The sequence below is a fragment of the Convolutriloba macropyga genome, unplaced genomic scaffold (assembly GCF_964194025.1).
Source record: "Convolutriloba macropyga unplaced genomic scaffold, txConMacr16.3 SCAFFOLD_2647, whole genome shotgun sequence".
NCBI classification, from domain to species: Eukaryota; Metazoa; Xenacoelomorpha; order Acoela; family Convolutidae; genus Convolutriloba; species Convolutriloba macropyga.
The window spans coordinates 3,012-26,270 of record NW_027451511.1 but is presented as its reverse complement, the minus strand read 5'-3'; the positions used below and the strand labels follow the sequence as shown (position 1 = coordinate 26,270).

General features: G+C 35.0%; 1 protein-coding gene across 1 annotated transcript; it reads right to left on the bottom strand.

The window, feature by feature from the left end:
• Nucleotides 1-619: 619 nt before the first annotated feature.
• On the bottom strand, nucleotides 620-22,915 carry LOC142356758 (uncharacterized; the record flags this gene model as incomplete). Its single annotated transcript, XM_075408555.1, has 5 exons — nucleotides 620-645; nucleotides 2,405-2,526; nucleotides 6,008-6,025; nucleotides 19,598-19,673; nucleotides 22,841-22,915. Coding segments are annotated over 5 exons (317 nt in total), but the record flags the coding sequence as incomplete, so codon positions are not given.
• Nucleotides 22,916-23,259: the final 344 nt, after the last annotated feature.

The window sequence follows — 23,259 nt, the reverse complement described above, 5'->3', positions numbered from 1 at the left end:
CAGATTTTGCAGAAGACCTGAGAAAACTGTTAGCTACTGTTGCAACATATTTGGAGGACTTCTTTGACAGCTGATTTATTAACGGTCATTTTCTTGATTCCCTAAGGTTAACAAAATGGTACCGCAGCAAAATCAGGAAGAAAAGCAGTAACTCTCTAACTATATGCCATCCCGCTATTATCAACAATCTAAAGGCCCTTGGCTTTTTCAGATTCTGAGGTACAATCAATTCATTTTTCGGAACAAAGAGAGCACGCTAGACGCCATTGCTACTTTGGTTGGAAAAACGAACGCGACACGTGTTGACCGAACTCATATTCGGATCAACAGAACCAATGCTCCTTACTGCTCATTCCCTGGCTTAAGGAAAGCTTTTGACAATGTCATTCAAAAAACGTAGTGTTGCAAAATTGTTATCTTTATAATATTTGCAACGAAACGTAAAAATTAATTGAATAGTATCTGAAAAACTGAAAGCAACACGTTTAAATCGAAATAAACGGTCATCTTCGCAAGTAGTAGAACCAAGTGTGCCTCAGGTGTCTATTCTTGAACCAATTCTACTTGTTAGATATTTTAACGACATAAATCTTAGGCATAAGGTCAAAGGCCTGATTCTCTATACTGATGACACATCTAGTTTATCTGAAACAAGAAGAATGATATGTTCAAAAACAAAGAATTAGTACTGAAAAAAAGGAATGATTATTAGAGGAGAATAGGTTACCTCTGAACACAATGCAAACCAGAAACCTGCTATAAAACGATCACCATTTTTTGCTTTAAAATTGAATTCACTTTTGAAAGACAAATGATTGAATCTGGGAAAAATATAAAAACTTAAAAAAGCTGATAATCAATAAAGTTTTCGACAGCAAGTTTTTTTTTCATCATTGAAACACGCCTTCTCATGTTCAGTGCCATTTTAACAGGCTAAGAGAAGTTCTATGGTCAGTTGATCAAACATTTAAAAAGTTTTATTTTCAATCTATAGGCAAACTTCTAAAAAGGTTATCGAAATATTGAAGAAGGAACAAAACGCTCAATTAAGTTGATATTCCACAAATGGAGATTTTTTTCATCCTAGGAGCTGAAAGAAAAACATAAACTCTTAATGAACTCTATAAATGTGAACTTCTCAAACACTTGTTTATTTTTACGCAGCGAAGAACTTTTCAAATGGGCTATCTAAAAAATTTTCGACCAGCAATCAATCGAATACAGAAAATTGTTTGGCTATTAGAATAAGAAAACATTAAACGGAGTTTTAATTATCGAAAAAATTGTAAACAAGTTAAAAATTTCAACAGGAACAACACACGCAGATTGGCTCAATGAATTATAGACAAAAAGATCTTGGATGATGATCATTTTTGAGAAATATTTTCAACGAACTTTTTCCAATTTTTTTGCTTTTTTTTAGTCCATATTTACTGTATCCACATTAGTCACCCAAAATAACATCGTCACCGTTAGAGGCACTTGAAAACAAGACTGCCAAAAAATTTATGCAACTGTCTTAAGATATCCTCTCGAAATTTTGCGCATAAATGTTCGAGATTTTAATATTAAACTGTCTACATTGCCCATAAAATGGCCGAAAATTATTGCGCTTTAAGTGAAAATTGTTTAGCGCTTTAAGTGATTTTTCCGACAATATCACAACGTACTTTGAATGAAGAGTCAATTTCTTGCGAAAAACCACTGCACCTTTTTACACATTGCCATCTACTTCAAAAAAAAGCTTCTCTCGTTTCTTAAGTACGTTTTTTAAAAAAAAAATTTTTGAGCATTTTTTCATCACATCTATTACGGTTTCAGAGCTCGAAAGTTATGCAATTATGAATTTTTGTGAACAATTGTTTAGGTATTTTGCCAGGAGACTTTGATTTCGCTCAAAGGTTTTTCCCAAAAAATTAACGGAGAGAAGACTGTTAAGAGTGTAATAAAACACCCCTATTTTTCCGCTGAATTAATTGTGGAATAGTGCAATGACAAGAGTGTAATTTAATAAAAAACAAAAGTAGAAGGAGGTTATGAGGCTTGATCCCTCATCTTCCCACTGTTGAACATGTTACCTTCATTGCAAAGAGTGTAAAAAGAGTGCAGAAAGGAGTGCAAGTACTGTGTAATTTTTTTTAGTTACACTCTTAGACGCTTGTCCCCGATAAACAGTAGTGGAACACGCATTACAATCTAATACCTGTAAATTAGGGATGGATTAGGGGTGAAAGTTTGGACCGGGAATGCAATAATCACTTTTTCACACCAAAAAATAAAGTAGGCAGCGTGGTGGTTGTATTGGAGCACTTCTGTTGGCTTTTTATGAACTATATAGTAGTTCAAACAATTTGCTATTTGCTTCTGAAATATGTTACAAAAAATTAGTGTATTTAAAACTTACCAAAAACAATCGATAGTTCACCCTCCCCCAATACTTCCCACTTTCCTAAATTTACGAAGTGAACACAGTGAGCTGCAGTGACTACGTGAAGCATACTTCCAATCAATGCACCACCGCACCGTCTGAAATGTAAGAAAAACGATTCAGTTTCGTGGTGATCACCCGGGGCCAAGCAGTTAGATTGAACCCAGGCTGAGGTGCCAGACGGAAGCAAGTATGTCCAGACCGTCCCTCACGTAGTATGTTCATGTGCCTCACGTAAAAAAGACTTTATATGTGGATTTGTGGACTCATGGAACCTTCTGGCGTCTTCATCTTCAATGGGCATCTACAAGCATAAAAGGTTAGTTTTTTAGTCTGGACATGAACGCACGAATTTGAGTGCGTTCATGATCAGACTCTCGTGCGTTCATGTTCAGACTTTCGTCCGTTCAAGTTCAGACTTTCGTGCGTTCTTGTCCAGACTTTCGTGCGTTCACCAGACTTTCGTGCGTTCATATTCAGACTTTCGTGCGTTCATGTCCAGACATTCGTGTGTTCGACTGACTTTCGTGCGTTCATGTTCAGACTTTCGTGCGTTTTTTGATGTTTCCAGACTATGAAATTTTGAACGCACGACACCCCCCTCGTTTGTTCATCTTTGGTCTGGGCATACTTGGTTCCGTCTGGGACCTCAACCTGGGAATAGCAATGTATATTTTGAGATAGATTTTGTTCAGAGTACATTCCAGATCGAGATTTTAAGCGTTGAAAGTTGTCAATGTGGTGAAAAAAATGATTCACCGCTAAGAATAGCAAAACTTGCAGACAATTACTTCAATAAGTACCAATTTTCTTCACCGCCGAAATTAATGCAAACGATGTAAAAAAACGGCAATTGCGTTGAGAGCAGTAAGAAAGGAAATTCATCGCTAAAAACCGCAAACCGTACAAAGTTTCACCACTATGGTAGCACAATTTTCTACCGATTCAAAGTTTAGTTGAAACTATATAAGACATGATGTGATTTGGTTGATAACATTAGAGAAATTTCGACCTTTTTTACAGCAAAAATCACCGAAACAAGTACTTATATGCAATAAAGGTAGCAAGGATCAGAGATTTTTTCAGGAAAAATTGTCTATTTTTAATTTAAGTTCGCTACTCTTAATTGACAATTTTAATGAATGTTTTTGTATCAACCAGAAGAGAAATGGAAGGCTTTTAAATTGTAAAGAGATTTAGATCAATTATATTGTGTAAAAGAACGTATATAGTTCACGAAAAGGACATTGATAAAAAACGAAAATGTGAAAATAAATTCAAACTTAAAGTCAGTGATCCCTTAATTATGGGACGTTTAGAACAACAAGAATTTGTTTGTTGTGTAGTTTTTTTCTAGAGAACAAGTTATATATTGTGGAGTAGTTTTTTCAAGAAAACAAGTTATATGTTCACAGGTGGAAGCCGTGGAAAAAAATTTCCCCTACAAACCGCATGTCTTGCGTCAATTCACAGTAATTATTGCAGAAAAATTGAAATATTTTATTTCGGCAAATTTTCTTGAGATTTGCTATTTTTAGCGCCGAAAATTTCATTTTCTACGCTTCCCGTTAGTAGCAGTGAATTATGTTTTTCACTGCTTAAGCCGAGAAAATAAAAAAAAAATCAACACTAAAATCTGCGAGTCTTACAAAACATCAATGCATACGTTTTTTATAACATTTATTGAATCTGATTTAAATCCAAAAGAAAAATCAAAGCAGTAAGCGACAGTGATGTTAGTTGTCACTAATGAGGTGAGATGATCCAAACCGTACGCGCCAGACTCTTCTTTGTAAGATTTCCGGACTAAGCTGTGAAAATTAAGATTTCAACGCTGCAAACCGCAATACTTACGAAAATTTACCGCTAAAAAACCTCAAATCTTACAAAAATGTGTCGCATTACTTGCTAAAAGATTCTAGCGCTTTGCAGTGAAGAACACTTTTCACCGCTATTCACTATTCACCGCTATTCACTATTCACTGCAGTTTTTAGGTTTTTTTCCGACAAAACCTCGACCCGGGTTAGCTGCATGGCTTTCAACTGCCGGAACGCCTACAACTGCCGCGTTCAGTTAACGTTTTTTAACTGAAGAGATCACTTCAAAGCCAGTGTGAGGTCTAAGACAAAGGAAAATTCCCATCAAGCCAAAGTGATCTCTGGTTAGTTCGTCTCAGAAGAAATCAAGCTCTGATTTGACTCGAGCCAGACAATTGTCCAAACTTTTTGTTTGGTCTTAGTCGACTCAAGGCAGCCTTTCTGAGAATTTCTGTGTTCCCGAAACTGCTGCTTCTCAGATTTTCGTGCTCCCCAAAAACGATCCGTTTACTGGAATTGCTGCATGCGCTTCATAATGTTTGATGTCTTCAGCAAAAGCGAAGTATACTTAATCAAGTAAAATCAATTTCAACAAAGAATTGCAACGGATAGAACATATATACAGTTGTTGAAATTGTCTCAAAATTGTTGCAAGTTCTTGTAACATTGCCATTGCAGATATCATAAACCGTTTTTATTATTTGAAAACGTAAAAACTGATGCTACAACGGAAAAATTGATGCTACAATTATATCCTGGTGTTTATTGTTAGCATTTGAAAGGGGTATACTTTTAAGAACCTTTCCTTCTACAAATCCACGTACTTATCTTGACCCATTGGTTAAACTCCTCCTCCAAAACTTTTGTTGACATTACAACGTTTTAAATCCCTCTGCTCAAGAGTAAATGTCTGATGAGAGCAGCAACTGTTGTAGACCGATCGTTTTGATTATTTTTCACTCGGTGCTATTTGAATTAATTATTCCTAGGTTGTCAATATCAGTTTTCAAATTTTACATTATGGTTTTCCTAGAAAATGAGCGAAAAGTTTTACCCTTGTGATGGATACCTCGTTGAATGCACAGACAGTCAAGTTTGAATTATTGAAAAACTATTGATCCGGGTCGCAGTTACAAATGGTCTTAATGATGCAGATACACTTTTCCTCAAAACTGCTGCTTCTCAGATTTTCGTGCTCCCCAAAAACGATCCGTTTACTGGAATTGCTGCCTGCGCTTCATAATGTTTGATGTCTTCAGCAAAAGCGAAGTATACTTAATCAAGTAAAATCAATTTCAACAAAGAATTGCAACGGATAGAACATATATACAGTTGTTGAAATTGTCTCAAAATTGTTGCAAGTTCTTGTAACATTGCCATTGCAGATATCATAAACCGTTTTTATTATTTGAAAACGTAAAAACTGATGCTACAACGGAAAAATTGATGCTACAATTATATCCTGGTGTTTATTGTTAGCATTTGAAAGGGTTATACTTTTAAGAACCTTTCCTTTTACAAATCCACATGCCTATCTTGACCCATTGGTTAAACTCCTCCTCCAAAACTTTTGTTGACTTTGCAACGTTTTAAATCCCTCTGCTCAAGAGTAAATGTCTGATGAGAGCAGCAACTGTTGTAGACCGATCTTTTTGATTATTTTTCACTCGGTGCTATTTGAATTAATTATTCCTAGGTTGTCAATATCAGTTTTCAAATTTTACATTATGGTTTTCCTAGAAAATGAGCGAAAAGTTTTACCCTTGTGATGGATACCTCGTTGAATGAACAGACAGTCAAGTTTGAATTATTGAAAAACTATTGATCCGGGTCGCAGTTACTAATGGTCTTAATGATGCAGATACACTTTTCCTCGTTTGGATGGAATGCGCAATAAGGGATGGGGGACACATCAACTCTGTAAAGGAGACTAGCCACTAATATTGTCATAAAAGCAAATTTTTCATTAAAATTTCAGCTCAATAGCGGTTAGCAAAGACATGCTGGTGACTTTTCTTCTATATTTTGATCATTTGGTCGTATTAGATCATTTGGTGGCTTTTTGCCTGATAAGCAGATGATGATTGTTTTCTGACTACGTAATTGCTGAAGAAATATTTGGATTCCAAAGGTATGATCGTATTTTTCAAGGCGCGTTCAAACAGAGGATCAACAATTGTCACCACGCCGCAAAACTTACGTTTTTGTAAGAATAACGAAAAACGTACGTCGTTTTACAAAAGTGTAAATATTTCAGCGTAGAACGATACTTTATGGATAATGATACTTTTGCTTTTGATCTTTTTCAATTTGTTTTTCCAAGAACATGTTTGTTCCAAGAAATCAACATGTTTGTCCCAACGTGTTTGTTCCAAGAAATCAATTTGTTGATGACCAAGTATGTGTACATTCATATCTTGCGTTGTTTTGATGCTTTTTCAAAGTATGAAAGCTTTAGATTGAGGATGTTTTTTAAAGCTTTATTGTTGCAGTCTTCAATATGCACATCCAAATTCAATTAAGTTGCAAATGAACTGCTAGTTATATTGTGATGCAAATTAGTTTGAGAATTTGCAAAATTTTCAAACTGACATCCATTCTGCGAATCTTTTTTTATATAATAAATTTATATCAAAGTTTGTGAATTAGTTCACAAATTCTATCAACGATGACCTTATTGTTAAATTTGTGTATAGGGCTTTTGTTGGAAAATGTTGACAATTATGCTAATAAATGTATGGTTTCTGGAAATTTCGTAAAATTATTTAGATGAATATTGGAAAACCAGATTTCTGGGGAGTTATCATTTAGATAAATTCGCTATATTGAGTTTTTATTTCAAAATTTTAATACGAGATTCTGCTGCATATTGAATCAGAAATTAGGTCTTTTTGGTTTCCTTTTTCATGTTTGGATTACACTTTGTGCGTAGTGATTTTAGAACACTTTCAATTAAAGTTGCTCGTTGAAAAAGTTCATTTTGCGTCTTATTGTGTTCGTATTTTTTGAATTGACCTTCGGATTGCGGCAAAATGTTACTCAATTGACTAAATTTTGTCAATGTTCTGTGATTTATTGCTTTTAGCTAACTTTCGGCTAATTTTCATTGTCCAACAGCTTTGTTCTTCGGTTCAGAAAGAAATAATTGATTGCTTGTGCATGTGTTTTATTAAAGAAATTTTGCATGCGCTTTTTCATCAATTTTTTGTGTTTGTTTTCAACCATGACTGGTAAAAAGTTATGATTCTTTTGCTGTAACTTCAAGTTCAATATTACGAAAAGTAGTTCCACCTAAATTTTCGGCAGCAAAGAATTTTCAAAAAGCTGTCGTACAGTTCTGTTTCCAGCTCACTTTCTACGCTGGGAAAATCATAAGACCATGTTGCGCCGTTTTCCCCTGTATGTCGCTCCGTGATTTTATGGCAAATCGTTTTCATATAAACTTTAACAACTTTAAGTTTTCTTCTTCATTTTTTCTATCAAAAATAAAACAATTTTAAAGAAGTTTAACGTAATTAGGGCTGGATTAAGTTATGGACAGGATCTGAAAAAAAAGCGATAATTACTATTTTATTATCAGAACGGTCCTGACGTTTTTCGTCAGTGAACGCAATTCAGTCTGTTCTCTATTCAGTTAATTTACTCAAAAATTTAGGTTGACAGTTTTCTACAGTTTTTATATCAAAAATGGCTTAACTGTAGAGAAGAAACAAACATTAGGGGGTGACAAGTTCAAGACTTACCTGTTAACTTTTGTATTTTTTTAGATTTTAGTATAGAATGATGTATATTTTTTATAAAATAATCAGCTGTTTTTTAGCTGTTGAGCAACTATGATAGTATAGGTTGAATTTCAGCCAGCGAAAGTTAGGGAAATAGTTTACAGGAAAATGCAGAGGGAAAGTAGATTTTTTTGGTTTGTTGGTTTCAGTTAACTTAAACACCAAAAAACAATTGCTGCGAATGATTTATATTGGACCGTTTTTCCTTTATTTATTCATACTATGGCCTCAGAATTGTTATTGTTCCGACCCCACTTGTGGGGGGGGGGAGGACCTATATAATCAAATGTTTTTTTTTTGTTCAGTCAATTTTGGCCGATAGATATATCCATCGTAGAGAAATGTGAGTGGTATCATTAAAAAGCTGGTCCAGCGTGGAATTCAAAACTAAAAAGCTTTTTTTTGATTTCGTTTTTTTCGAGGAGTTATCGGGGATTGAAGATTTGTGTAAACACGGGATATTTGTCATGATTTACTTTTAGTGTAATTTTTCTTCAAATTGTGTCATTTTCTGTAAAAAAAGGATATCAAAAATAAATTTCACGCCACAAAATCAACCAATGTTGTGTTTTTAATAGACGAAAGGCAATAAAAAGACTAGTTGTGGTCTCATGAGGAAGTTCACTCTCAAAAAATTTTGAATTCTATTTGAGGGCACATTTTTTTAGAAAACTTTTCTATTTTTTTTTATTTTTGAAGTCACCTAGAGACTAGTCACTTTTCATATCGAGTTTCCGTTAAATACAAACCTCATTTACAGTCAAATTATGCACAATGAACAAAAATAATCGTTTTCGAGGAATTGCTCATGTTTTTTTGTCTTCGACTCGGAGTTTTCGTAATTTTAAATGATATTTTGAATTACTTTTTGAAGTTTTACTAATTTTTTTGGAGTCTTATGGCATGAAATCATTGATTAACGTTGCAATACGTTCCGTAATGAGCATTAAGTGAACATATCTAGTGCTCTGAGTGGACAGCTATGGCTGTTAAGTCTTAAAAAAATAACTTTTCGAATTTATTTTGAACATTTTAAGAACCATAACCATATTATCGTGAACTGTAAGTCATTCTCAGTGATTACAGAACCCGCTTCCTTCCTACTGCGGCCAAATTTAATCTGATTAGTCGTTTTATCTTCTAACTATTGGTTATATGACTTCAATGATACAAGATTTCAAAAACATGCTAAAAATTTTTTTTGGATATTTTTGTATTATTGGTTACTTTTGAAATCTTATCACATTATTCAAACATTGATTTCTCCCATTAGCAGCAACAAAACGTTCAGTGGATCACGGGTAAGCTTTTCATAGAAAAATCTATGGTTTAAATAGCTTCGACACATTCTTCTCTCTCTTTTCTTTTGAATTTTTAGTTTTTGTCTGTTTTTGTTGTTGTTTTAATAGTCATAAGACTTATTGTGATGTCTTGTTGATTACATCTGCATGACAAACATCAATTTCCTCCCATCGGTGCATCTTTCAGCGTATTTCTTGATTTCCGTTGAAAGTTATTGAATTCAATGGCTGTTTAGACTTTAAAGATAATTTTTCTAAAATTTTTTTGAACATTAACAAATCTTTAACTTTTTTGTCAACTGTTAGTCAGTGGCAGCATTGGCAGGTTCCCCTTGCTTTTTACTGCAACTAAATGTAATTTGATTGGCAGTCTTATCTTCTAACTATTGGTTATACGACTTCAATGACACAAGATTTAAATTTTTTTAAAAAAAAACTTTCGGATATTTGCGTATTATTGGTTACTTTTAAAATCTTATCACATTATCCAAATATTGAAATCCTAGAGAAGACGCTCATTGGATCACAGACAGAATTTTCACAGAAAAAAACTCATAGTTTAAATGGCTTCAAAATTTCTTCTCGCACTTTTCTACTGAATTTTTGGTTTTTGCCTCTTTTTGATGTTTTCATAGTCATAAGACTTATTTTGATGTCTTATTGATTACCGATGCATAACAAACATCTTTGTCCTACCACCGGGACACATTTGAGCGTATTTATTGGATTCCGTTGAGAGCTATGGAATTTAATGGCTTTTAATTCTTTATAAATAATTTTTCGAATTTTTTTTTAACTTTGACAAATCTTAAGCTTTTTTCGTGAATTGTTAGTCACCCTCAGTATTGGCAGGACCCACTTCCTTCCTTCCTTCCTACTGCAGCCTAAATTGATCTGTTATGCTGTTATATCTGCTAACTATTGTTTATATAACTTCAATGAAACAAGATTTCAATTTTTTTTAAATTTTTTGGATATTTTTTTTTATTATTGGTTTACTTTTGAACTCTTGTCACATTATCCAAATATTGATAGCTCCCATTGGCTTAGAGAAGACGTTCAGTAGATTAAAGATAAATGTTTCATTGAAAATCTTATTGTTCAATCGGCTTCGTCACTTTTTGCACTTTTCTACTGAATTTTTGATTTTTGCCTGTTTTTTGTTATTTTCATTGTCATAAGACTTTGTGTGATGTCTAATTGATTATCTATGCATGAAGAACATCCATTTCCTCCCATCGGGTTATATCTGAGCGTAGTTATTGGCCTCCATTGAAAGCTTTCGAGTTAAATGGCTATTAAAACTTTAAAAAAAGTTTTGAAAATATTTTTTGAACAATAACCAATACTAAACTTTTTTTTCGTTCAATCGGTTTCAAAACTTCTTGCACTTTTCTACTGAATTTTTGGTTTTTGCCTGTTTTGTGTTGTTGTTTTCATTGTCATAAGATTTCGTGTGATGTCTAATTGATTATGCTTGACAAACATCCGTTTCATCCAATCGGTTTATAATTGAGCGTAGTTATTGGCCTCCGTTGAAAGCTTTTGAATTTAATGGCTATTAGGACTTTAAAAATTTTTTTGAAAATATTTTTTGAACATTACCACTACTAAACTTTGTTTCGTGAACTGTTAGTCTAATTTTTAACAGGATTCTTTTCCTTCCCACTGCAACCCAAATTAATCTGGTCAGCGGTTTCATCTTCTACCTATTAGTTTTAAAACTTCAATGCCACAAGGTTTCGTAATTTTTTTTTTATTTTTTGGGTACTTTTCCTTATTTCTGGATCCTTTCGAAATGTTATAAAGCTAACCTTTTACTGTTAGTTCCCATTAGTTTAGGGATGACGTTCAAGGGATCATAGATGAAGTTTTCAGAGAAGAGCTATTTGTTTTAATTGCTTCGACACTTTCTTCTGACACTTTACTGAATTTTTGGTTTTTACCTGGCTCTGTTGTAGGTTTTATAGCCAATAACTTGTTGTAAGGTCTTATTGAGGAATGGCAAACAAGCTTGTCGTGCCATCGAGGCGTAATTTAGCGTATTTACTGGCTTCCGTTGAAAACTATTGAATTCAATGGCGTTGATACTACGAGTTTTCTCAAAACTTTCGTGAATCTAATGAAGTTGTTCATATTTGTTGATTTTTTGAAGTTTTGTTCATAAAAAAGAAAAATCCCATGGCTGCCAAAAAATTTAACTGAGAAATTATTTTATTAGTGCCTTCGACACTTTTCTCGCTCAATTTTTTTGAACTTGCTGTTTTTCCCTGAGTTTTTGATATACATTTTCAAATTTTCTTTCAAACTTTTCAGTTTTGTTGTTTTTTTTTTCAAATTGTAACTTTTTTCTTCATTGAGGGATCCCATCCAATTTCCTGTATTTCAAAAAAAACATATCTACTCATATCATTTGTCACTGATGTTCTGTTTGTTGGACAATATGCGTTTTTATAAACGTTTTTTGAGAAGCCAATTTTTATTTTTCTCGTTCTCTTCTTTCAGCAAAATCGCGTAACAACAGATTCCAATGGGTTTCAAATGCGGCCCAAGTAAATTTAATTAATCTCTCAGTATAAATCCTTCAGTTGAATCAGAAAAAATAACAATTGAATTAAAAATAAATAATATTCAGATAATAGCTAATGATTGATTTTAGTGTTAGCAATAGTTTGTATTATTGCTAATCGTTTGTAATTTTTTGAGTTTTTTGCATCTTTAGTCCGCTTCTACGGCTTAGTCTAACCAAAGACCATCCCTTTTGGATTTTAAATCGTAACTTTTCAAGGATTTTTTAGTTAAAGGCTAATGATTTTAAGACTTTTGAAGTTTCTTGGTTTAAAAAATGTTGATTAGTTTTTGAATTTTGCCTCATTGTTCGTTCTCATTGACGACTTGTTTAACCTCTGTCATACGGAAATGGATACCCTTCGCATATCCATATCCGTATTTAGTGCAAGTTACATTATTTAGTTCCATTTGCAAGGCAAGTGCTGTTCTGATTTCAGTTAATTTACTTCCTCCCATTTTTAGTAATTTCTGTTTATACTGTCTATGCAGGAAATTCATTTGTTGCTTCCTTGTTCGTGATTAAGTTGAAAAAATCTTTTTCTTAATTTGTAATCACTTAAACTTTCAGTTTCCCATTTGCAACTCTAGAATTCAGTTTAATTTAAATCTTGCAAAACGCTTCTCAATTTGACTCAGTAAGTTCGACAAGTGCCAATCGCACCGCGATTGACCATTCTAGATATTAACAACTCAGATATAAGTAATTAGCTTGCCAATTGGGGCGCAATTGCCCACCTCGATTTGTAATCGAACATTCGCGACTCAATTGGATCCATCCATCGCAATTGAGTATAACATGGTGCAGTCAGCAGCGGACTCCAAGAAGACACCACTTCACATAGAGGCATTTTGGGAAAAGCCGACACCAACACCTCCTCTGACGTGGGACAATCGGACACAACAGTGGAAACTAGCTCTACTAGCTAAAGAGGGAATCCAATTAGACAATCTGCTAAAGGATCTTCCAGCAACAGTAACTTACCCGCCAGAACCAACTTATGAAGAAACAGTAGAAAATCATACCCAAACGACGGAAAAAGATCGGAAAGTCCGTAATCAACAATTGAAGGTAAACTGGCAAGATCGTTGTAAAAAGGTTGAGGAGATTGAATTTTTGTGTGGAGATAAGCCGTGGGGAATTTGCGAACAAAAAGCGATATCGTTGTTGTATTTGAGTATTGGAAGGGAGGGACGGCGGATTTTCAGGAGTAAACACTCCCATTTCCAAATAGAAAAACAACCTTTCAAAGAATTGTGGCAGGCAATGGAGGATTCTTTCACAAAAGTCGGTAACATAACTTACGATCGCTTTTTTTCTATTCATGTAAGCAGCAAAAAGGAGAGTCGGTTGAAAGTTTCTATGGTCGTGTCATTCATAGAACTAGCAGAAAACTGTACCCTCGGTAGTGAAGAAACGACTTTGATTCGCGATGCATTCATATTGAATATGATTGATCATGAGACTCAAAAGGAACTGTTGAAAGAAACAGTCGAGCCATCCAAAGCATTGGAAATAGCTATACAAATGGAGAGGGGGGCGCAAAATCAGCAAAAGATAAACCAGAATCTGATGTCAGGCACAAACTCTGTGAATTCAATCAACAGTAACCAAATACGTAATCGCAACGCGAATGCTCAACAAAACAAGCGAGATATCACACGATACGCAAATGTACCCCAGAATTACCAATACAAAATCACTTGTATGAATTGTGGCCTTCGCTGGAGTCATAACCATAAGCAGATTTGCCCCGCAAGTGGTAAGAAATGTAATAATTGTGGCATTATTGGCCATTTCGCAAGAAAATGCCGCAAACAGAAAAAGTCACAGGGACAAACACAGAGAGCTCAACAAACGAACGTCAATCAAATTGACCAGTCTCGCGAAAAGAGTGATGATGAAGAGTCCGTACACTACATAAAAAGCTACCAACAACTGTATGAACAGGTGTATGATTCAATCTACGACAGCGATTCGGATGACTACGTGGCGGCGATTTCGTCTGACTCAGTACATCAACTGGAACCCCTAAATGTAGAAGTAGAACTGGGAGAAATTCGAGCACTCGCAATGATTGACTCTGGAAGTGCAGTTAGCATCGTAACGGAAACTTTGGCAGACCAAATCCTTCAAAACACAAAATCTGCAAAGTGGATGGACACGAAAGAAGGAAGGAACTTGAAAACTTTTGCAAATGAACCCATAAAATTTTCTGGACATTTGGAAAGCACAGTAACCTACAATCAGTGGAAAGATAGAGCAGAAATGTTGACTGTAGTAGAAGATGGGCATAGAAACATAATCGTGAGGGATCTTTTCACAACCTTGGGACTTGCGGTGGTACAACAACAACCAGAAAATGGTAAATGCGTTAATAATATTAATACCTCTGCATGTAAAATAAAAGAGACAATCGCGACGCAATTTCCTCATTTAGTATCAAGAATTGGTTCGTCTAAAACACATGTATTGAAATCAATGTTTCATCAAAAGTTTACAGCAAAGCGTCAAAAAGGTCGACGTGTTCCGATAATTTTACAACCTAGAGTGTCGGAGGAATTAGAGAGATTACAAACAGAAGGTCATTTCGAAAAACTATCTAGTTGCTTTGACGAACATTCCAACTCCCCAATCGTTATCACAGTAAAGAAAGACCAATCCATAAAACTCGCATTAGATTCCAAAGTATTAAATAAAGCCATACATAAAAATAAATATCAAATGCCCAATATTGATATGCTAATTGATACAATACACATACCTTACCAACACACAGAACGGTCAACAGGCGTATTTCACCACATTAGATTTAAAGTCTGCAAATATCCAACTAAAATTACACCACGACACAGCAAAACACTGTAATTTTAACATCATATGTGGAGAATCTACTGGTACATATAGACTCAAAACTGGTTTTTATGGTCTTACAGATATGCCGGCGGAATTTCAGAAAGCGATGGACTATACTCTTATAGGTCTACAAAATACATATTGTTTCTTGGACGATATCATAATCGTTAGCACCGGCACTGAATCAGACCATTTGGCATATGTTTTCAAATGTTTAAAAAAGCTAGATGACGATAATCTAAGAATTAATCTCCAGAAATGTCATTTTGCAAAAACTGAAATTGAATGGCTAGGCTATAAGTTTACACAAACTGGAATTTCACCCCTAGAAAGTAAAATTGCAGCAATATTAACAATACCACCACCAACGACACTAAAACGCCTTAGATCATTCTTAGGGTCAGTACACTATATTGGAAAATTCATACCAGATGTTGCACAATTAAGCCACCCACTTCGACCACTTCTCAAAAAATCAATAAAGTTTATCTGGACAGAAGAACACACAAAACATTTCAATCTGATTAAAGAAAAAATTGCCAATAGCACAGAAAATAGCCATCATAACCCAAAACTTGATGTCAGACTCAAATGTGATGCTTCTCGTTCCGGACTGGGAGCCGCATTGGAGCAAAACACAACAGACGGTTGGAAACCAATAGCATTCGCGTCACGAATCCTCAATTCAAAAGAGGAACGCTATAACATTAATGAATTGGAGTTATTGGGAATAGTTTGGTCAATTGACTACTTTAAATACTATTTGTACGGGAAAAATTTTACAGTAGTAACAGACCATAGAGCTCTACTGTCTATACTCAAAGAGCACAGATCAAACAAGTCATATAACAGCCGATTATCACGATGGATAGACAGACTACTTCCATACAACTTCACAATAGAAAATATGCCAGGTGCAAAAATGGGTCTCGTCGACTATATCTCAAGAAATCCATATGCGAGAGCTAAAAAGATATCTACATATGACGAGCATTTTGTTTTGGCAACAATCTCAAAAATCCGTGATTCTATGAAATACCTGATTACAAATAAACAAAATGCAACTAAAAAAATTTAATAGCATAATTAAGTCAAATTGGCATTCACACAAGTTAAAACGGCCATTCGAGCCGCAACTGCCTACATTACAAAGTACTAATTCACACATTCGCAATAAAGCATTTGCATCGAAATCACTCCCTTTATTACCGAAAACACCATTCGCAACGCAATTAAAACTTACTAACTCTAAATCTAATCCGTATTTTAAACATCCATTTGCATCACAAATGCCACTTAAAGTTACATAATTCCAATTTGCACCAAATAATTGTAAAGTTAATAATTCACATTCCATTACCAAATTTGCTGCAAAAGAAGTGCAAGTATCAGACAGTAAAGAATGTGAACACTCTGAACAATTATCCCTAATAAAGCCCATTAATGGTATTAAGTCAAATAATCCACCTAATAACACTAAATTTAGCGCGAAAACAAAAATTCCAAAGTATAAATACCACTTGCACAAGAATCACTCGCTTTTTGCCCAAATTCAACCTACAAATAACTTCACAGTAAACACACAAAATAAATTTTCCATCTTGGATAATTCAGTCAACTCTATTAGTAAAATGTCTAAAGCCAAAGCTACCCGCTCCAAATCAACACCAACCAAAGCAAGGGTAACATTTTCGGATACTACCCCATCTACGCCCGGAACCAACACTACCTCAAACACAGAAACGCCCACTCGTAGCATGATTGAGGAGACACATGATATGTTGTTCACTGAGACTCTGAACAAGGTCTTCATCAAGAAGTTCCTGGCCATCTTGACAGGCAAAGATGCAATCCTCAAGGAGGTGAGGGATTGTGTCCTTCGGAATGATCCAGACAGACTACAGGAGATAAGTCCCTATCTGTTTTCATATTGGCGGGAATTGAGTGCCAAACGTGGCTGTGTGTATTTGGATGACCGGATAGCCATACCAAAGGCAATTAAAGACGCGGTATTGGAGGACATCCACTCAACACATCCCGGGAGTTTTGCCATGTTGTCCCTTGCGCAGAACATTTGGTGGCCATACATGCATAGAGATATACTGGCAAAAGCCAGTGAGTGCAAAGGCTGCAAGGAGATTGGTAAGAACCTTAAATCAGTGATTTCGCACCGCAAATGGGCGCCTCTACCAAAACGTAGTGAACCAAATGACGAAATACAAATAGACTTTGGCGGTCCAATTTTGAACGAAAAAGGCATAGAACAATATTTAATTACAAGTAAAGATAGATATTGAAAAAACCCCACAGCAGAAATAGTAAATAATGCTTCAAGCACAAATGTACTCAAATTTTTATATAAATATATATATATATATATCAACACGGAGTACCTAGAACTATTAGATTAGATCAAGCTAGATGTTTTACAGGAAAAAAGTTTGAAACATTCTGTACAGAAAATAATTACACCCATCTATGCACCAGCAAATGATCACAGAGCAATTGGGTTAGTAGAAGGTATTATTTAAACAATTAAACGTCAATTATCTTGCATGAAATCTCAATTAAATAAAAAATTTGACTTAGAAAATTCACTTAAAGCAATAGTACAACGACTAAGAATATCAAAACAAAAAACAATAAACACCACACCATTTGAGGCACACTTTGGTAGGAAATGTAACACACCTATATCAAATATCACTACTAATTCTAATAGTAAAAATCTTAATTATAATGCCATAATTAAATATTATTTAGACGAAGATACAATTCCGGGTCGCTCATATCTGTCAGAGGAACAATGCGCAGATACGGCTCTCTGTTCGGACACAGAATTTGAACGCGTTATTTGTGCCGCGAGTTCTACAGCAAGAGCTGAGCAAGAGAAACGGAAAGACGGGGAACAACGACTGATTAATTCGGAGGGAATTTCTAGATCAATTCCTTGCTCAGAACGCAGCATCCAAGTAAAACTGGCTCGAAAACTCCACGAGAACCAAAGACAAAAAAAAAACCTGAATAGTTTATACGAGATATTGGCACCTGGGAGCACAGTTTGCAAAGTAAGTCCTACAACAAGGGTGATTAAGGAACCGAACAGACAGGAGCTGAGAGTCAGAAATTCTGACATTGCAAAATTCGGTACGCGTGCGGAACGGGACACTAATCTAACACAATATATTGAAAGACGGCCGAAAAAGATAAACGAGAAGACCATTGAACAGAAAATTTATAAACATAAGCGGGATCTGATAAGAAAAAATACAGGAGTTAAGAAAATAAAGCGAAATAGAAAGCAGTCTGACGATGTTAGTGTAGTATCATCAAGCAGATCGTGTATTTCCTCCGCGAGTAATGTAGCCAGATCTCTAAAAATGAGAATCCCGAAGAGAAACCCAAAACAAGACGAAGCTTTTGTTAATCGGCCTGATTTAACGCAAGTTCTGCAACTCAGTCCAATTTCCCCATGCGCATCATAATCGATCAACTCTGATGCACCTGGCCCATCTGCGGCTCAAATGACTTCATCAAAACCACCAACACCTATTGTGAGAAAGTCAAGTAAAAGACAGCTCACAATTAGTGATACCTCTGACTCGGACACCTCTTCGGTAAGAAAAAGTAAGCGAATGTTGAAAAAGAAGACATCTCAAACTATTGTTGAAAAAGTCAGGAACACCGAAGGTTTTTCTGAAAATGAGCGACAGGACATTGGAGAAACTTCTACAAGAAGTTCTTCGGAATGAACAGAGGACCCCAAAAATTTGCCCAGGGAGATGACCGTACTCCAAGCAAAAAATGAAGAAAATTCTGATACAGAATAAATATCATCAAACTTCATAAACTCTCATATTTTACTTATTATTTAATATTTTATTATTTAGTAACCGGTGAATAATTAGTAATTTTCTGATTTTAATTAGTAATTTTCATTTTCTCTCAAAGAGGGGGAAATGTCATACGGCAATGGATACCCTTCACATATCCACATCCGTATTTAGTGCAAGTTACATTATTTAGTTCCATTTGCAAGGCAAGTGCTGTTCTGATTTAAGTTAAGTTACTTCCTCCCAGTTTTAGTAAAGTCTGTTCATACTGTCTATGCAGGAAATTCATTTGTTGCTTCCTTGTTCGTGATTAAGTTGAACAAATCTTTTTCTTAATTTGTAATCACCTAAACTTTCAGTTTCCCATTTGCAACTCTAGAATTCAGTTTAATTTAAATCTTGCAAAAAGCTTCTCGATTTGACTCAGCAAGTTCGACAAGTGCCAATCGCACCGCGATTGACCATTCTAGATATTAACAACTCAGATATAAGTAATTAGCTCGCCAATTGCGGCGCAATTGCCCACCTCGATTTGTAATCGAACATTCGCGACTCAATTGAATCCATCCATCGCAATTGAGTATAACAACCTCGTTAAAAATTTTTCCATCAGCTGTATAGTAAGGAAAAAGTAAATTTGTGAAGTTAAATGTTTATCTGACCCTTTTTTGACGTTGTTACTAGGTGCTTTTAATTTCGATTTAATTTAGATGTTCAGTTTTGGCTGTGAAATTTTTTTTTTTGCTAAATTTGTTGTTTGTTTTTTTTGTCTCGTAGTCTGTTTAATGGCAGTTCTCGTTGGTATGGCATTATGTAATTCAATTATTAGTTAGGTGGTGCAACGATTGTTTTAAACTCAAACATTTGCTTTTGTTATCTCTTTATTTGGTTGACAATTAAGTCAAAAATGTAGATGAGGGCAGGTCGGAATATCATGTGCGAACGCACATTAACGAGCCACCTTGTTTCTGTATAAATATTTTTTTGCTTTTGATTAAAACTTGACTGATCTGTGAGGAACGCCTGTTATGGCCCACTTGACATGTCCATAATATGAAAACGTTGTTGGGACAGCTGTGACATCTCCTGAAAATCATTTGACATAAAACAAATTTGAAAGTTTACGTCTAAATAAATTTCGTACATAATTTTACATTGAATGCATTGAAATTGTGTAAGTTCACCGCTAGAGTAAGTTCACCGCTACAAAAATTCACCACAATTCACCACTAAAGTATATAGTTTAGCGGTGAAATTACTTATTTTAGTGGTGAAATGATGAGAAATTTTGAAGGTTCGCCGCTTACTCTAGTAGTGAACTTAAATAAATTCACCGCATTCACCGCATTTCACCGCAGAATTTTATACGAAAAAAAACAACCTTTCACCGCTTATCTTACTTATTTTTCCGATTTTTTTCTCGACCCGGGGATTATCACAGTGAAATCCTAGATAATATGCAAAAACCTGTCAAATTGGAAGTTGAGTACATTAAAACGTGCGAGTGCATTAAAATGAGTTCGTGAAAAGGCTGTATGATATCATTTATACTCTGATAGTGGTATTTGTTGCCTTTCTCGAAAGCGTATTTGTCATACTTATATCAAAACAATCATTCGACGACTTTTGAATTAATAATACAATTCACAATTCTGTTTTGAGAAATAAGTGACGTTTTTATTGAACAATAGGCAACATTGTGAGTAGAGAACAATTTGAGACCCACGTGTCGTGACATTAGGTCCGAATAAAAGGTTATTTCATTCATACATATGTTCAAGTTATCACTTCCCGGACCCGAGCGTCATTAAATTTCAGAACTGAATCATAAAAAAATTTATTATGAATTTTAATATGCGCAGAGCTCTGATCATGACACTTATTAGACATTTCATGATAAAATTCAGAGTAAAATTCTTGGATTCTGCTGAAATTTATGAACCTCAGAATCTGTAAATTCTATGATCTTATACTATGACTATCAAATTGAGGTGTGATCGTCAGTGATCACTAGGCGAAAAACTAAAGAAAGAAAGATTTAATTGATCCAAATTACAAATACTATAATTAATTGAATTAGAGTTTGAATAAAAAAATGAGACTTAAGAAAGAATAGATAATGGAATCATGCAATCATCTTACTTTTGCCCTGCATTAGTATTAGCAATTGACTACTACTGTTAACTGGTTTATAACTGGTAAGTAACTGGTAATACAAGAATGGGCCAAACACAGGTTGCTACTTTAAGCAATTTGCTAACTTTTATTTCGTTGAGTTGACCGGGGGGAGGGGTCAAATGACCGGGGGGGGGGGGGGGGTCAAAGCAGCCGAGGAAACGGCAAAACAGTTGATAAAAACGTCAGAAACACCGGGGGGGGGGGGGGGTGAAACGACCGGGGGGTCAAACGGCCCCGACCCAAATGACCCGACCCCGCCACCCCCCCCCCTTGGATTACGGAATTATATCAATTCTAAGTAGAATTAACGAACGGAATGAGCTTATGGTTAAAAATAGCATCTTCATGCTCAAACTAATTTTTTAAGTTTCATTCGAAAATTTCAGTTTTTTCTGAAAGCGCTATGAACATTATGAAAAATTCAAATCATCATGTTCATCCTAATTTCAGAAAAAGAATACTTTTTGGATTTATACTGAACATACTTGGCTAGCAAGGTACCCTTAGGTCACTCTGATTCAGTACTGAATCGCCGATATACTATTGGAATATACTTATTCAGTAATGAAAGTCTCTGACACTCGGGTCCGGGTTTAGAAACGATCTATTCGTTGAAAAACTGCTAAAAAATTTTTAGGCAATAAACCAGTTTGTGAAATTTGGAATAAACCCTTAGAAACAAATAACAAACCTTTTGTAAAACATGCGCGTAAAATTTCTTTGAGGTTTGCGATTATTAGCGGTGAAATTACAATTTTTAGTGGTGAAATGTGGCAATCTTTTGTAAGTTAACCGCTCACTCTAACGGTGATTTATTCTAATTATGTACGAAACTTTCGATGAAAAAGAAAAACTTATGAGGGGGGGGGGGGTAAAATCTAACAATTTCTATCATACTCACCATCACCCAACCCGCCATCCCACTGTCTCGTATCAGTTATCCCTCATAAAATTAAAAGCCCTCTAAAAACGAATGTGACAGAGTGAGAGAACACGAGAGACTCGCGAGAGACGAGCGGTTTAATTTCATCGCATTCACTGCTTATCTCACATATTTTTGACAGTTTATCCTAAGCGGTGAATTTATGCAATTTCACCACATTCAACGCTTATCTCGCGCAATTTGGACACTTTTTTTTAATGCGATGACTTTATGTAATTTCACCGCTAAATTCACCAGTACCAGGCGAAATTGTTTTCACCGCATTTCCGACCTAATTTTTTAATTGCAACGTATTCGCCGCTTAGCTGACAAACTTTTCCGCACTCCCCGCTTATCTTACATAATTTTGCGTTAAATGCCTTTGACACTTCGACCCGAGTCCGCGAGTATTTGAATACAATCTCTAATACAATCTAGCAATATGATCCGCAATCTCTTTTTTAATTCAACTTACTTTGATAGTCAGGTGATGAGCAGAACAGAAAATAATGCAAGAAAAGAACTCAAGTGGGTTGACAAAAATCAATTTTCACGGCTAAGATCCCGCATCTTTTGACCCTAGATGCGTAGAAAAACGATTAGTCTTTGATAGAATTCCATTAATGTAATATGTTTTGAGTTTTTACACACAACCCGGTTGTACATTTTTGAAAGCTGTTTCAAGTGGACAATTATTCAAACACTTCTTGACCATTTGTTCAAATGAATTCAAGTTTTTCAAAAAAGCTTTTCAATAAACAGCAGTAATGTGTAATTAGTTATGATTTGGTGCAAAGAGCGACGTTTTCAGTGCGTTTTTCTGCGCCCCTAGACGATTAAGATGATACGTTTACACCAATCATAGCATGAATTTCAATGTTTCTGTGAAAAATAATAAATCGCTACAATTCGTGAAAACCTGGTTCAGTTTTGGTGAGAGTTATGAAGAGATTTTTTACCGCTTGGTCAATGAAGATCACACGCAATTCTTCACGGTGACACCTTAACCTCTGATTAGACATAACTGATTGTCACTAGTTCGTATTTTATATTCCGATGAGATCGAGGATACCACTGTTTCAACGGCAAATACTTCAATTTCAAATTTATGGAAGCATTTATCAATTATTTTAATTGGTTAAGCAATGCTAACCCGTCGTCTCGTATGGCTGCACACCATCATCAAAAGGTTTTGTATCACCATCACCAACACATTTATTCTTGCTAGCTGAAAAGAAAAACAATTGCTCGCAATTAATAAAAAGAAATCTCACAAGTCTGACAAGTCATTTAAGATCTGAGCTGTGTTTTTTAACTACTGGCCTACTGTGCTGTTGTAACTACTGGTTTTCGAAGATGTGGGTTTATTACACTGTTTGATCAATTTGAAACTGTCAATAAGTATAATTTACATGTTTTAGTATTGATCAAAATTTCTGTGTGCGGGTTTTACTTAAATTTGCGAGATCACTTTTTTACAGATAGTAAAACTCTTTTTCACTTCGAATATCTAAATGTAGACAAAATATGAAAATTAGTTGACCTCTGGTTTTGTGTAGTTTCCTTTATGTA